Raw genomic sequence first — 16,571 nt, 5'->3', positions numbered from 1 at the left:
GCACAGGCCTCCCTACCCGGACCTCCATACCTTTTCGTAACCCCGATGTGGCCCTCGCCAAAAAGTTTGCCCACCTCTGGTCTACACCCCTGCCCTGCCAAAATGGAGGGTTCCAAACGCAGAGGCCAGTCTGGAAAACTCAGGCCACCCCAAGGCACCACCCTGCCCCAACAGCCGCTCCCTAGAAAAGACCCCATTGCCAGGCTTACTGAAGAAGAAAACATGGCCTTGCTTGGGGAGAGACCAGTGCTCCTGCCATCAGCTCGGAGCCATGCGGTGTGTGGGGAGAGAGAGCCCGCTGGCTGGAGTCACTGCAGCTGCTTGGAAGCGGGAAGAGCTGTCCTGGAAAGACCTGGGATCTTGTTTCCATCCCCTGCGTCTCCCTGTCCCAATAAATCAGAACCTGCCCTTTGCGGCTGCTGACTTGGAATGCTCCGTGACAGACCTGGAGTGGAGCAGAAAGCATCAGCACTGCCATGTGGGACATACAGGACAAATGAAATTAGGAGAGCAAATGGCTAGCTCTGGCTTGGGGCATCGTGACCATGAGAAACATCCCAGGGCTTTAATGCCAATGGCACCAGGGCCCAGGGCCAGCTGTGTCCTGCAGATGGATGAAGACACACAGATTAATAAGAGACCCCCACATGAAACAACCAGGCAAAACCCCACTGGACTGTGCTTTATTTCAGTCTAAGCAGCATATCATTAACTACAGAGCTACAGAGTTACCATCCATTCATCTCGCTTATGCTACAAGGACATCAAAATGAGACTCATTCAAAATAATTGGACTCAATTGGAATCTCAAAGCCTGTTGTGGTCTGTTCCCCCCCCCCCCACTCCTTGGAGCCGAGTGCTCTGCTTAGAATCATGGGAAAGGAAGAGGGTGGAGAGGGAAAAGATTTTTAAAAAGGGTTAGTTGAGCGACAAGGTGGGCGTGAAAGAAACGTCTATCCCAGCAGGCCAGGGGCAACGTTTTCTGTTCTCTTTGGCTTGCCTGCTGGGGGGTCTATGTGTTTTTGTCAGCCCAGAAGGCCCACTTAGACCTTGCCAAAAGCCAGATGAGGGCTGGGTGTGTAGCTAGCCAGAGTGCCAGGTGACTCTGCCTTGGAGCTTTGTTCCTAAGAAGGAAGGTAGGTCATTATGGGTCAGGAGCTTTTCACCAAGCTGCCCCGGGCATGGATGGGGTGAGGAATTGGACCACTGAAAAGCATTTGCTAACAGGCCTGGTGCCTTGAAGTGTGATATGGCCAGAAGGATGGACTGTCTCTCCTGCCCATTTCCTGGTTCCCTTCACAAGGCAGGATTCAGGTGTTGCTTTTCAGCCAGGGAGTCCCCAGCCTTCCCGCCCCAAGCCTGAGGCATCAGAAAAAGCGCTCAGTTGGGAGGACTCAGCCCAGCACTCCAGTGGCTGTGCTCTAGGGTGGGGGTAGGAACGACAGACAATGGGTGCGATAGCAGAAGGAGTCCATGCAGCAAAGGGTGTCGGCACTAAACCAGCTGGGAATTGGCAACAGCTGGGAAAGGCTGGAGGGAGGGGGGAGGGGGAAAGGAGGCTGGGGGAAGGAGGGTGTGTGTGTTTGTGTATGTGTGGGGGGTCTCAGTATTTCACCGGGGGATGCCATTCTAGTCATGGTGGGGTTTGGGAGGGCTCCTGAGCTGGCGTTGGTCTCCTGGGATGGGAGCTGTCTGTGATCCCCTGAGCTACAACTCCTCTTCTCCCCTGTCCCCCCAATCCATGCTGCAATGGGCTGGGACCAGGAGAAAAAGAGGGAGTGAGAACAGGGTGCAGGAACGCATTGTGCGAAGAGCATCTTCCACTATAGACAAGCTTAGCATGGCTCTGACTGGCTCATCAAACCTGGTGGAACCATTGCCTTGGCCCACATGGTCCTCCCAGTGGGCCTCCAGCCCTCTCCTGGACACAGATGTTGGGCCAGGGGACAAAGCGCCAGGAATTCCAAATCTGCTGTTAAAGGGAAGAACTGCATAAAGGTACTGGCTGGTTGGGTCCCCCGGTCTCCGAAGAGGCTTCCCAGCTTGGAGGGAGGTGGGCTGGGACATAAGTAATTTTTGAATGGAAGGCCAATGCTCCTTAATGGATTCTACTCCCGAGAGCTGGCAGGAAGCAGGGAGGGTCCATGCTGCAGCGAGGGGGGCACAGAGGGTGAGTCAATGGAAGATGGGGTTGGGAGATAGCAGCCTTTATGTCCGAGGTAGCTTTATATTGAGAATTCTCCTGTGGTTGCCCTGGTCCTTCAAGGTAGCAATAGACCTTGGCAGCAGAAAGTTAGCCCTTAGAGACGGCAGTCACTGCTGGGTTTGTGTCAATGTACATGCGGGGCTGGGTCGCCGGGAAGAAGAAGGGTGAGAACAGAAGAGCTGCTGGGACAGGGCCATGTCCCTACAACCGCGTGTGAGCTCAGCCCTGCCAGGGCTGGGAGATAGCAAAGCAGACCAAGCTCTTTCCCTGCTCGCTCATGACAACACACGTCTTTAACCAAGCTCTCAGGGATTGTGCACCAACTACCCCCACCCCCCATCCAGACCCAAAAAGGCAGCCAAGGTTCTTTGGGATTCAGACTGGTAAGCCTCCACCCCAGGCCCAGAGCTCCAGGACATTTGAGCCATCAATTCTCTGTAGCTCAGTAGCTGCCTACCTCTGTAATTCTGGTTCCCTCCGAGTCATCGGCCTCTGGTCACCAAGAGAACCAACTTGGTGAGGGGACTTGTTCTCCTCACTAGGCTCATGTGTAAGGATTTCAATGTATGGCGGAGGAGAAATTACCTTGCCCACCACTCCCTCTCAACCCTACAGATAATTCAAGCCAAAAACAAAGAGAGAAGAATTCTGTTCCCCTTGGCGCAGCAGTGGTCTTGGATCAGGAATTCCAAACTGTCCTTCGTTGCACAAACCCACTGAAATCACTTGTATTTTAAAACCATGATTTATAAAGCAGTTAACAATGTAATTAAAATGATGCGTTATGACTGACAGTCGCTGTGGCTAGTTGGCAGTCAGGGTAAGCAGAGGCAAAGAGAACAGCTAGCCTGTTGCAGCAGGAAAATCTCCTCATGGCATAGGATAGCTCCCAGCACTGGCTCTAGGACTGGACTGTTTCTCAGGCAAAGGGGACATTCGTTACAGGAGTTCTGGGAGGCAGCAAGACTTGCTCGGTGCAATCCCTGGCTTGTACCTGCATGGGCAGAGGGCCAGCTCTTTTTGGTCTGTGGTTGCACAGCACATGGAATGATGGGGTCCTGGGCCCTGACTAGGGCTCCGAGGAATGCTATCACAATGCTAATCATGAAGACCCTCGTCTGGTGTAAATCAGGGTAGGGCTGTTGAAGTCAATGGAGATGATTTGTACCAGTGAAGGATCTGGCCCAGTGCACTTTCTAACACTCCCCTCACCCCCAGATGTAGAAAAAGCCTTGGGGTTGCTTAGAGAAAGCCAGCCAGGACTTGCTGGCATCACAAAGGCTGACGCATGTGTATTGCTGTATACTGAGGCCTGCGATTTCCAAAGTGACCTGGGTGCCAGCTTGGAGACCCGAAGGGGGCCTGGTTTTCAGACAGTGCTGAGCACCACTCCTCTGAAACTTCTTTTTAAGCAGCCTCCCTTTGGGCACCCAAAATGATCAGTTGCTTGACATTGCAGGCCTGCAGGGTAACATGTACCAGTGGCTTGGGCCCTGCCCCCTCCCTACACATTTCACACCTGTCCCTTTACTGATACCTGACATTGCTGGCAAGAGCGGCTCAGGAGTCATTCAAACTGCTGTGCAGCCCCAACTGGCCAGCAGTCCCATTTAACTAGCATGGGCCACGCTGCATAGCCCCGGGCTGTCAGGAAGGTACTCATGTCTGAAGGGCCCTTACCTCTGCTGGAGTCTGCCATGCCCTCCTTGTGAGTGATGGGGAGCAACCTGGACTGCCCAGTCAAAATCCCTGCCCTAAGGGGATGGGGCTGGCACTGCTGATGCAGCTGGCTCTACTGTCCTGTAGAGCACATGGCCTCTGGTTGGCCTTCAGCCCTGATCTCTCTGCATCTCCCTCGCTATAGCCTTTAAAATGGACCCTCCCCTTGCCACATGGGCCCTAGGTTTGCTGGCTGCTTTGAGCAGGGGGTTGGACTAGATGACCTCCTGAGGTCCCTTCCAACCCTGGTATTCTATGATTCTATGGTGGTTAGCTCTCGCTAGGGTCTGTGCTGCATGGCTCAAAAACCTGGGGGGTTACACTCATGTGAGGATGAACTTAGAGGAGCCAGAGGCCCTGCAATGAGTCATAGCTCAAAATGACCTGCTATCTGGTGCCCTCTCTTCACCAGCACTGGCCCTTGTGCACGGCTCAGCACCCAGTAACACGAGGCCTTTACAGGTTGGTGCTGCCTTTCCTGGGAGGGTCTCCAAGCGTGCTACAGACATGACTGGACTTAGCCTCCCAGCCCAATGAGTTTGGTCCTGATTATTAGCCTCATGCTCCAGGTGGGGCAGCCGAGTCCCTGGGAGGTGGCATAATGTGTCCGAGGCCACCCAGTGAGTCTGTGGAAGAGCCAGCGCTTGTGCCCCTCATCCCAGCCTTTCACCACAAGCCGAGCTACACAACGTGCCACCTGGTGTGTGCTCCCCGCTGCCCAAGACTGTGAGGTCACCGTGCTGGGTTGGCTGCCAGTTTGTCCAATTCCTTTGGATATGCCTGACTAGGGCGAGCAAACCCAGTGGTGAGGTGCTGGCACCTCCACGCTGGACGCTGTCTCTGCCTCTGCTTGCGCTCTGCAGAACCGGTGAGCTGACAGTCTCGTCCCACAGCCCTTGGGGCTGAGGGCGATGGCGCAGCCGGAGAGCACGATGCGCCTCGCTGCTGACGGGGAGCGTGCGCAGGCTGAAAATGAGTCTGGGAGCCGGCTGGCTGGGCTCATATGCCAGCACAGGGGTCACTTTCCCTCGCTTCTTCCCCGTGCCTGAAAATGTTACATCAGCTGGAGACATACATGCCCTGTGGAGGAGTGAAGCTTGGCTCTCAGTTCTGTGTGCCTTGGCTGTCCAAGATAGTCCCCCTTGATTGCTACTGAATTATAGTATTAGCTGAACTCATGACTCATACCTGTCGTTCATCCGAAAGCTTTCTGCTGAAGCCCTTCCCAGGTGACTGCTTTTGATCATCTGGCTCAGACCCTCTTTTTTGGGGACCAGGCCTGGGCCCACACATATGTCAGTTGTGACTTTACCATATAATAATATCAGACAGCGAAATCCCTGCCCTCACTCCACTGAGAAACCTATTCTGGGCTTGCCCTGCAACAGCCACTGTGAGGCTCCCAGACAGATTGTTTCCCCCAAGCATGTTCCTTAGGGAGTCTGCCAAGGCTCACGGATAAAAGTTCAGGCATGCGTGACTGTACTTCTAAATGAAGGCAATATTAGAGCAATGGCTAGGATAGAGTAATAAAGACCCCTGCACACACAGCAGAGCCACAGCCCCACTGTCATACAGCCCTTTCCAGAAGCCAGGAGAAAACCTCCCACTCGGAAAAATAACCTGGCCCCAGTCCTCTGTTGAAATGCTGCCGTTTTGTTAATTGCAGTCTAGTTGTGTTACAAGCTGCTTGGGGGCCTGTGATCTTACCCTGGGTGTAGGCTCTTAGACAGGGGCTGGCTCCATCATTTGTGACTTAGACTCACGTTTTATAGAGATGGGCTGGGCCTAGGACTGCCGATCTTTGGCAAAGAGCCCACGTGGATCCGATTGCTTGGGCTCATCCCTGGTTATTTGCAGTCAGGCATCAAGAGGGAAAAAGGTCCCAAGCACTCGCTGCTGCTGGGAAGAGAGAGAAGCAAATCTGCCCCTTTGGTATTCCTCCCAGTCCATCTCCATCTGTAGCCTGCCCATCCCTGCCTCAGTGCTTTAGGCGCTAGTTCCACTGATGCCTCTGAGCTCCACCACTAGAGGCTGGGGACGGACTGGCTCAGCAGCAATTCTGCAGAAAAGGACCTGGGGATTACAGTGGCCAAGAAGCTGGATATGAGTCAGCAGTGTGCCCTTGCTGCCAAGAAGGCTAATGTCATCTTGGGCTGCATTAGTAGCAGCATTGCCAGCAGATCGAGGGAAGTGATTATTCCCCTTTATTCGGCACTGGTGAGGCTACACCTGGAGTATTGCATCCAGTTTTGGTTCCCCCCACTACAGAAGGGATGTGGACAAATTGGAGAGTGTCCAGCAGAGGGCAACAAAAATGATCAGGGGGCTGGGGCACATGGCTTATCAGGGGAGGCTGAGGGAACTGGGCTTGTTTAGTCTGCAGAAGAGAAGAGCGAGGGGATTTGATAGCAGCCTTCAACTACCTGAAGGGGGATTCCAAAGAGGATGGAGCTCGGCTGTTCTCAGTGGTGGCAGATGACACTCCAAGGAGCAATGGTCTCAAGTTGCAGTGGGGGAGGTGTAGGTTGGATATTGGGAAATATTATTTCACTAGGAGGGTGGTGAAGCACTGGAATGGGTTCCCTAGGGAGGTGGTGGAATCTCCATCCTTAGAGGTTTTTAAGGCCCGGCTTGACAAAGCCCTGGCTGGGATGATTTAGTTGGGGTGGGTCCTGCTTTGAGTAGGGGGTTGGACTAGATGACCTCCTGAGGTCTCTTCCAACCCTATGATTCTATGATTCCACAAAGTTAGAGGAATGCACAGATATAGGCATCTTTATTGGGCCTCTTAAAATGTATTGATAATCGCAACTAATAATATATATTATGTTTAACCCTTTATGAGCCTGATTCTCCCCACATTTACACTGGTTGAACATCAGTGTTATTCCGTTGACTTCAGTGTAGTTACTTTTAGTCTATGCCAATGGGGTGGAGGAGTAGGCGCCATAATGGTGCTACACTGGAGCAGGCGTAGATCAGGAACGCTCCCTCCCTGTTCAATGTGTGGTACAGCAATGAGACTGGATGAACCAGGCACATGAGCTGATTGAAACTGTCTCTCTGCCTTTCCATCGTTAATGTCAGCCTTGTACCTGGAACTAGTGCCTTTCATGGTGAAGGACTCCAAAGTGCTTTACAAATGTATAGTGCCTGATTCTGATCACACTTCTGGATAAATCACAATGAGACAGTAAGAGTAAGGGAAGTCACTGGCAGTACACCAGTGGGAACTCCAGAATCAGCCCTATCTATTCAGAGATCACTTCATACCACATTGAAATGCGGCCACCTTTGCCCTGGTAACAGTTCCAGTAAGCACAATCCGAATCCTTCAACTGAAGTGCCAGGAGCCCCATGAACTAGTAGCCCTAGGAACAAGCAGATTAATAGGTCCCTTGTTCTGCTCCAAACCCTGCTGGTCATTGTCCAATTGGACCAGTAGGAACTAGATGAAATTCTGCAGCTGGAATTTCTGTGTGGGTGGGATGGTACACGTCCACTTGGTCACTGCATGTGTTGTCAAGAAGAAAGCAACGGTTGGTATTTCTGCATTTTTGGTCAGTTAATTTGCCAGCTCAAGTCATTATCACAATAGGCTTGAAATGGAGAGATGCACAAGGCCATATCCTCATCTGGTGTAAATCAATGTAGCTCTGTTGGAGCCAACAAATTCAATTCAGTGAAGCTACACATATTGAAACCAGTTGAGGATCTGGCCCAAGGCTGTCCACAGGCAAAAGGCAATGGACCAATCACTCAACCTTTTATGAGTTAACACACTCTAGTGAATATTTTATGCTGGGCAAGAAGGTGGTCAGCTCTTTAAGAAATAAGAAGCAATTGTTTTTTCAGTTACAACACAACATGCTCTGGGACCTGGCAGATGTATTAAGACAGGAGGTGGAGAATATCATCCCTTGTATCTGGCAACAGCTATCACCCAACAGGGTTTGTGGGCAGCGGCTGGTGAGCAAAATCTGTTTGTTGAAAAAGAAAATCTCATCCAAATAACTGGGACAAATATGTTCCATGGACACTTTGTACTATGGAGCCTGGCCAGGTCATGGTCTTGTCTAGCTTCTTCTGCTGCTAGTGAATCTACTAGATCTTTGAAATTCAGATGTGGTGGGAGAGTGAATACTGTGCCAAGACAGCACAAGGCTGAGGTTAGATCATTGCCAGATTCTCTACTCTGTGAGCCCACTATCCCCCACTAGTGTTACCGGCCTCAGTTGTTTCCTTTTCTCTTTTATGCAACTATGGGAAATGAAACAAGAGGCAAATCACATGAGCAGGCTCTTGCCTGTTCTGTCTAAGCCTTTTAAGAATGCTCGTTTAGTCTGGAGCCAAAGGGGGTTATGTACCCAACTTCCATTAAAAGTCAATGGTAATTAGGCACCTACCTCTTTTAGGCTCCTTTGGAAATCCCAGCCTTCATTCCTCCACTGGTGAAATTATGAACAAGAAAGGGTGAATTGGCATCTCAAGCCAGGACTGTCCACCATGTCAGAGCCTCCAGGTCTACAAAAATGTGTGGACTTTGTGATACAGAGAAGAGTCTTGGGCCCAACCATTGACCGTTGAATTTGTGAGAATCAGGAAATACTAAAGTAACCTTAGAATACTACTAATCTCTTCCTTGTATAACGCATCCTTCATTCCCTGCTCTCAAAGCATACTAACAACATGAACCCATGGCTTCTCCCAAGCCCTCACTGAGGCAGGGATGTACAGTACAATTTCAGTGACCTACATTTCCACTGTCCAAACCTCCCTGTTCTATTGGTTCCCTGTTTATTGCTTGCCACTTACCCCTTCATATTTCTATTCTATTCAGGTTCTTATGCTGTGCCAATCGTTATGGTATCTTAATGCCTATTTGGTGTTGTCCAAGCCAGTAAGATAACCAGGAAAGTCTTATGAAAGTCTTGTTTTTGCTTGCTCTAGACTGAGGGACCAGTTTTTAAGGCAGGGAGTAGCAGACTAGCTTTACTTCTCTTAGCTGTAATACTAAGTATGGTTTAACAGGATCTGTAGAACATCCACCCCTTTGCTTTACACTGTAGTTTGATCCCAACAGTGGGACATGTCAGCAAAGCTTCCCTTTATTCCCTTCACCATCACTTCTTCAGTTACTTGCATATCGGTTTTTGGCCCCAACGTTTTGGGGCAGCGAATCCAAACCAAAATGGCAGTAAATGGGAACTGGAAGAGAATGCTGTCTTGAAATACTTACAGACTTTTCCAACAGTTGGAATGGAGTGGACCATTTGACAAAGGAAGCACAAAAATTTGGCGGTTTAAGTTAATGGTTGGGTCAGAAGACTCTGGACCTAATTCTCTGATGTCCTGCATCGTTTGTTGCTATTTTCACTGCTACCAAGTGGATATAAGATGCACCAACGCTGATCTGGTAGTGTCCTACACTCACTTTGAACAGGTGTAATGACAACACAAATTGCAAACTGAAGGCTAATTAGGGCCTCTTTCTATTGAGTGAATTTCTTGCATGAGTCAAGGTTTTCAACTGCCCTTCACCATTAAGAGGAAACACCTATTTCTGTATGATAACACCATAATTTAAGAATAAACAAGATCTCCCGCCAAATGTACCTTGGTTCTTGGTGTAAGACGTTCTTTTTTTTTTTAGTAGGTGATTATAGATCATAAATTGCCTTCTAAAACTTAGGCCTGTAGCTTCCCTGGGTAATGCAGTTTCTTTATGTAGGTTATACCTGGAGCTAAGCCATCAAAATCTCAGTCTTTCAGAAAGAGACATGGATGAGCTAAAGAGTGACGGGGCACTCAACATACCACCCTTTGATACTAGGCAGCTGGGAGCAGGTCACTGAATTTCTCAGGTCACTTATATGGAAACAAGGACTGAGCCACTCATTAACTTTCCTGGAGGCAGCTGGAACAGGGCTATCACACCTAACAGGCCCCATATTCACTACAGTGGTCTGCTGTTTGAAGTAGAGCCTGGAACACATTGTTCAGTTGTACTATGAGTATCACTTGCTGATTGGAGCCCCCCTGTTGTATGTATTTTTTGTTGTTGTTGCTTTTTTTCATTTTTTTTTTTAAAAAAAAGTCACCTTCACATGATCACTAAAGTCGATTGTCTTTTTTTTTTTGTTTTCAAATGGAGAGTTATCCTACGTTAAATGCTAACGTTCTACAAAAGCATTCTGTTCTAAACCACTAGGAAATGTAACAATGAATCACAGAAAAAGGAGTCCAGTGGCCAAGCGACCAAACCAGGGCATGTGAGCTGTGAAGGGCAACTAGACACATCTAGTCTCTTCACATGCCTTATCCATCCTGCATTCTGTTCGGCTGGACATTTCCTAAATTCCATCTCGGACCTCCTCTCCTCCCCTTGTGGCTTTGGGCAACCCATTCATGGCCAACCAGTACCCACAAAAGTCATGTCGTAAAGTGACTGGTCACTAGGTACTGAAGAACAAATGTGGGTGAAGTTACACCAGTGCAGCTGAGAGCAGGATCTGGCCCTTGGTTAATATTGCTCAAGAGACACAGAGCCCACCTCCCTTGTGGGCTATCTGCAGGCACCAGAGAGGCTAAAGAAGGTGCGAGTGCTGTGGAGTATGTTGGTGTATGTTCATCAATGCTGTGACTCAAATATGACTCTCAGAGCCTGGGACTGTAAGGCAGGAGATGGCTCGAGAGATGCAAAAAACAAGGAGGGTTTGGAGACAACCCCTAGTCTTAGAAATACGGAATTTCTGACCACATTTACCCTCAGTAGCATGGCATTTAGCACTAAATAACAGCTAGGCTTTATGAGTGGCCTGGCTCTACATACTTGCTTTAGAAGCTCTTTGGTTAGATTGCTTCCACAAACCTTTAGTCAACCAGCTCCCTTGTCCCCTGAATGCTCAACAGTATGCGCTTCTTTCTACCCCCACTAGCATTGTGAGAGCTGTGCCTGGTGCCAGCTACTTCTTTTCTTTGTACATTCAGCAGGGCAAAGAGCGGGCTGAGGCTCGGGGGCAGCCTGCAGTGAGAGTCTGATTCAGTACATGCTGAAGTCATTGGCAAAGCTGCAATGGGATGGATGGATCCTGCTCCAATAGCGTAGGATCAGGCCCTGGCTTAGTTAGTACTGTTGGAGTAGAAGGGTTTTCTTGAAAGGCTCTGAGTGATGTACTTTAGGGCTGGCAATTCAGTATCTGACCGCTATACAGACATAATATTTTTCACTTCTACAGTGCGTTGCATGCAAAGATCTCAAAACACTTTGCAAACATCGATTAAACGTGCCTCACAATGTGTCTTGTGAGTTAGGGCACTATTATTATTCCTGTTTTAAAACTGAGGCAGAGCGAGGACAGTGACTTTAAACAGAGCTTTTATCCCATCCAGTGAATCTGCAGCAATGTCAGGAATAAAGGCCATGAGTTCCAACTCCCAGTCCTCTGCTCTAACCATGCAGTGCGTGTACAGCACCATTCCTTACACCCCTCTTCCTTCCTGCCTAGCTGCAAACAATTTTAGTTTGAAATAGAGTCTAATTTAGTTCTAAACAGGTCAAAGGCAGCAGGATCTCCCATACACAGCATGATAATTAACACCTACTTAAACCATAAACCTAGCCCAGCAGAGCAGCAGTGAATCCAAGTAAATGCACTGGTAGTATAAAATGAGCAGGTCTGTGACCATTTCAACACCCAGCATTTGGCTGGTGCATAATGGATCCTGTGGCATTTCAGTTGGTTATGTGGATTTGGATCAAAGAGCTCCTTATAAGTCCAAGCCCTATAGGTAATGACAATGGATGGAACACTGCATGTCAAGGAATACTCTTCTAGGTAACGCTCCTGGGTAATGCTTGCAGGGAACAGAAGGTGGTCCATGCATTGGCATGCTTATAGCTACTATGAGTGTGAAAGCATCATGGAGTCAGGGATGGAGACATCTGAGGAAGGTGCTCATTTTGAGGCTTCAGAAATGCCCTCCTCTCCCTTGAGTTGACTCTGGAGCACAATTCAGGGGCATGGTTTTAGATCCTGAATCACTCCCCTCTATTTTTGTGAGCCTTATGATGATTCCTTCCAACTGCTTGCAAGGTGACAGGTTCAGGCACTGGGGGAAGCACAGCCTGCTGCCCGTGGGAAACACAAGTTGTGACAGAAACTAAGAAAAGAGAAGTGACAGATGTGTGAAGAAATTTAAAACAAAGTGCTACAGGCCTGCTCCTTTAAGATCCCACAGGAGATATAGTCCAGCTCATTTAAGGTCCCATCTGTCCTATCTGGGGGTTTCTGCTCTGCAGGGTGAATTCCATTGAATAACAATGAGTTCCTGTCAAAAAGGACACTCCCTCCCTGCAGGACAGGGGGAGTTTTAAAGGGCCATGACTGCACATCCTCTCAGACTTGAAGGCAAGGCCTTTCCAATGGTTGCGAGGAGGGGAGCAAAGCTTCAGCCACCCTGGAGAACATCAAAGACAAGAAGTAAAGGGACAGGTGAGACAAGAGCCCACTGGTATATATGTATTTATGGATGGCAGGGGATATCTGCTTCTACCCTTCTGCAAAATTATTGTGTTCGATGCAGTTATGCAGTCCCTTCTGGCTTTCCAATCCACAGGTGAAATCCTGACCCCATTGAAGTCACCTGAAACACCTGATTCCAGTGCAGTCAAGTTTTCATGCTATGACTATAAATCTCCATGACATGTAAAATCTGACCTCTCCCAGAGGCTGCTGGTCTCTCAGACGTTTGCTCTCTCTCTTGTTTTATTTTTTGTATATGACCAAGTTGCTAGTTTTTTTATTCTGGGCCTGGAGGTGGGGAAAGATGAACATTTGCTTTCATGAGGGAGAGCTGGACTAGATAATGTCTTGAGGTCCCTTCCAGCCCTACATTTCTATGATTATATGATACCTCAGGGATGAATTCAGCCCTTGTTTAAACTTAATGGGCCAAACTTTGTACTGATGGATGCCCCATACAATCGAATTGACTCCACTGGGATTGCAGGGAATATAAATCAGTGCAGAGTCTGGTCCACTATAGTTAATAACAGCCTCCCGCACTGCCTCTCCTGGCTTGAATTTTACCTTTGGACGCATGCAGCGATCAGTGAGATCAGCTGGTGGGGAAGATTTATACCATGATGCAAATATCTGACCTTGAGCAAATCTGCCCTGCTGATAGGAAATCTGAGAGGTGGTGAAGGGTGTGTGGGAAAGAAAATCTTTTGTTTTCACAATGAAACATGTAAGCACCTGGAGGGGACGTGTGCTCCACATACATATTTGGCACAGTCTGATATAGTCTTATGCTGAAGCATCAGGTATCGTATGTTAATATATCTGCAACCCACGAACCAAATTCTGATCGGCTATGCCCAGATAATGCAGCGACCTCAGCAAGGGATGCACTGGTGTAACAGAGTTGGATTTGGATGTACAACGTTATGGCCCCAATTCACCTCTCGCACACAGTGTAAAGGAGAGGCCGAGGAGATCATATATATCTCAGGAGCTAGTGAAGGTTGCAACACATTTCTCATAATTGTCTCAGCAGTAGAGCTGGTTGACATTTCTCAACCAAAATCGGTTTTTGTCACAAAGGGAGTTTAATCAAAATTGAAATGTGTAGTGAAAACAGGCCAATTTGGATGGAATTTTCAATTTCTCAAGAACTCAAAACAAAATGAAAATTTCCCTTTGAAACAAACATCTTCGCTTTCTTTAAAAATTTTCCTTTGACAAAACCCAAATCTTCCTTAACAATTTCAAATGGAATGATTTCTTCCATGTTCTCAGTGGAGGCAAAATTGGATCTTTCAACCAGCTCTACTTACCAGCCAAAATCTTCATTTCTATGTTTTTGTCTGGGGTGGGACAGAGGTGCGAGAAGAAGTTGCCATGACAGAAATGCCACGATTTCACTTTCCATAGCCTTGGAAAAACTTCCCTGCTTTCCGGTCCCTTGGGCTCCTACAGCCTATGGAGTCGCTGGGCCACTGGAACACACGACACGGTAAACAAAGCTCTTTCTAGTTTCCCTCTATTTGTGTTTCTTTTTGAAACGCTCGCAGCTGTTATGTGATACGTCTACCTTTTTTCTTTGTTTTTTTGTTAAATTAATTTATTTATATATATTTTTAAAAAAGCAGTAGTCCTTTGGTCCCTAAACTCTAAGGAATGATATGACTTTGAAAGAAGTAAATCCTATGTCCCTGTGCCAGTGACAAGCAAGGAGGGGGCACATCCCTCTGCCCTGCTCCATGGTGTGTGTATGTGTGTATATATATATACATATATATATATGTATATATATATATATAAACGTATTTATATATCTCTTCTATAAGTCCAACATGCGCTTAGCCTTTGATTTTTTTTTTCCAGCCAGATATGGAAAAAAATCAATTTCTCTTTCCCTTTTAAAACAAAACGTTATCCAGGTGAAACATACACGCCTGGTCCAATCCCACTGGCTTTGGTTTATATCCATTTGGATCCTCTTTCCTAGTTCCTCCTTTGAAACTTGTAGCAGCAAATGAGTGCTTTAAAAAGGTAGGGTTCATCCTCATGAATGACCTGTCCTAGCTCTGAATCCTAGGTTGGTTTGTTTTTCCTTCCAAGAATCCCACCTCTCTCCTTGCGAGGAATTCAAAGTCTTCTCCAGCAGCCACCATTTCATAGTCTGACTCAGCAAATATCTGCACCTGTTTGTCTTTTCTCCAACATCACTGTGTCTTTTTCTTTCTTGTTAAGAAACAAACAAAACTGATTCAAAAATTAAAAAAGAAAAAGAAGATACAACCACGATGGCTCTCTTTTTCGCCAGCATTTCTTCTCCTCCTTCGCTTCCGCCTCTTCCATGATATGTTGCAAAGAAAGAGAGTTACAAGTTTGGATACTGCACTTGGGAAAAGGGTTAATACTCTTCATACGCTGCAGGGCATCCAACCTGCAAGACAACAAAGGGCACATTACAAGGCTCCAGGATTTGCAAGGCCCATTGCAATGTACAATGCATGAGAGCCCCCTGAGAACGGCTTTAATGTTGGGTGAGTTTTAGTGCTTGGGAAACAGAGGAAACAGAACTATGCAAGCTCCCTTTTTTTACCCACCTCTGCCAAGGCACCTCAACTCTGTCCTGCAGCTCCATCAGCATCCCAGCTCTGCCAACGTGCCTCCATCCTCAACTTAAGCACACGCTCTTATTCCAGTCTTGGGTAGCTCTACCAATGACCCTCAAACCTGACCTGTAGCACCCCTGCTATTTTAGTCCTGGACTATCCACACAGATCTGCCAATGAATGCATCTCAGTCCTGACTTACTTCAGTCCTGGGCCCCCGCACAACTTTGCCAGTGCACCTCAATCCTGACCTGTAGCTGACCCTGCTATTCCAGTACTGGGTGCTTTTCAGCCCAGACTACCTTTATGTTAAATAGTACAGTGGTTTTGCAATTTGGAGAAATGTCCAGTAGGAACTACATTTAGATCCACTAAACACATTTTCACTTGGAACTGAGGCTAGACTTGAGGCTAAGTTCTCAAATGTAAAAAGGCAAGGGCACCTCTAAATTTCACAGGATTCTACTAGCTGGTTAAGTGGTATGGAGGAGCACTAGTGAGATACATGTGCCCTTCAGCTGGTTCATCACCCCCCCCCCCCCACAAAAATAACCAGTCCATTGTTTAAGGAGACGGCACTTCTTATTTAAAGTCTCTGCAAAATGTTCAGCAGTGAGAATGTTAGAGGCCAAACTCTCTGGTGGTATAACTCCTCTGAGGTCAAAGCAATTACATCAGCTGATAATTTTGCCCTAGATTCCTTTGCAATCTCATTTGGCTCATTTTGTTACTGCGAATACTGGCTTCCTAGCTCTGAGGAATCACAAAGACTGCCCGCTCTGTCTCCTCTTATGAAAGTGAAAGGGTCTGCATGGAGATCTGATGTGCTAACGGGACAGAACTGCACTGGCTGAACCAGAGGTGAGTTATTAGTCCTCCTGTGTTAGGGAATGGGACCTGAGCACCTAACTACCGTATATTCTTTTGTAAATCCCACCTCAGTCTTTGCTCATAACTCACTCTCTCCTGCTCCAGCCTCACTTTCTGCTATTCTACTCTGAATTCCCTTTTGGATGGGATGAGAAGGAATATTCAGCAAAGAAATACAAGACTTCAGTTCCAACTCAGAATCCGCAAACCATACTGCTGAAGGATCAACGTTCGTGGTATTCCCAAGTGCTTTTCTGCATGCACTACCAAGTTTTTGAGACTATATATAGAAAATAACAAAAGGGAAAAGAATACGAAATAAAACCCTTCATTTCTTGTTTCAACCGAAATTAAGTGAAACCCCCTTTTTTCAGAAATAATATTGGAACCAAGAGTGATTCCTTAACAATTAAATTCCCCCAGTCATTAGGGCCATATAGTGAATGCTGGTGAAACACAAACACAGATTGTTACGTTACAACAAAGAGAAAAGAAGAGAGGGCAGAGGAGACGGAGTTTGGGGGGGTGGGGAGTCAAAGTTCACAACTAATCAAGACTGACCAATCAGCACTCCAAAAACTATCCACCAGGGGCTTCACTACGGCACTTCACAATCGCCAAAAGAAAAGCACCAATACAGAAAAA

At 47.6% G+C, this 16,571-nt stretch overlaps 1 protein-coding gene across 8 annotated transcripts in view; it reads right to left on the bottom strand.

The window, feature by feature from the left end:
* Nucleotides 1-673: 673 nt before the first annotated feature.
* The window catches only part of CELF6 (CUGBP Elav-like family member 6), a 238,190-nt gene continuing 222,292 nt past the window's right edge, over nt 674-16,571 (bottom strand). For all 8 annotated transcript variants that reach the window (XM_073363131.2, XM_073363139.2, XM_073363143.2 and 5 more), the window contains one exon: nt 674-14,884. Coding sequence is in view for 1 of the 8 variants with exons in the window: in XM_073363139.2 (XP_073219240.1) it covers nt 14,862-14,884 (23 nt within the window). In the remaining 7 variants the exon portion in view is untranslated. The remainder of the gene's footprint in view (nt 14,885-16,571) is intronic.

This window comes from Lepidochelys kempii, chromosome 10, assembly GCF_965140285.1.
Source record: "Lepidochelys kempii isolate rLepKem1 chromosome 10, rLepKem1.hap1, whole genome shotgun sequence".
In the NCBI taxonomy this organism is placed as follows: domain Eukaryota; kingdom Metazoa; phylum Chordata; order Testudines; family Cheloniidae; genus Lepidochelys; species Lepidochelys kempii.
This window is presented reverse-complemented; position numbering and strand designations above follow the sequence as displayed.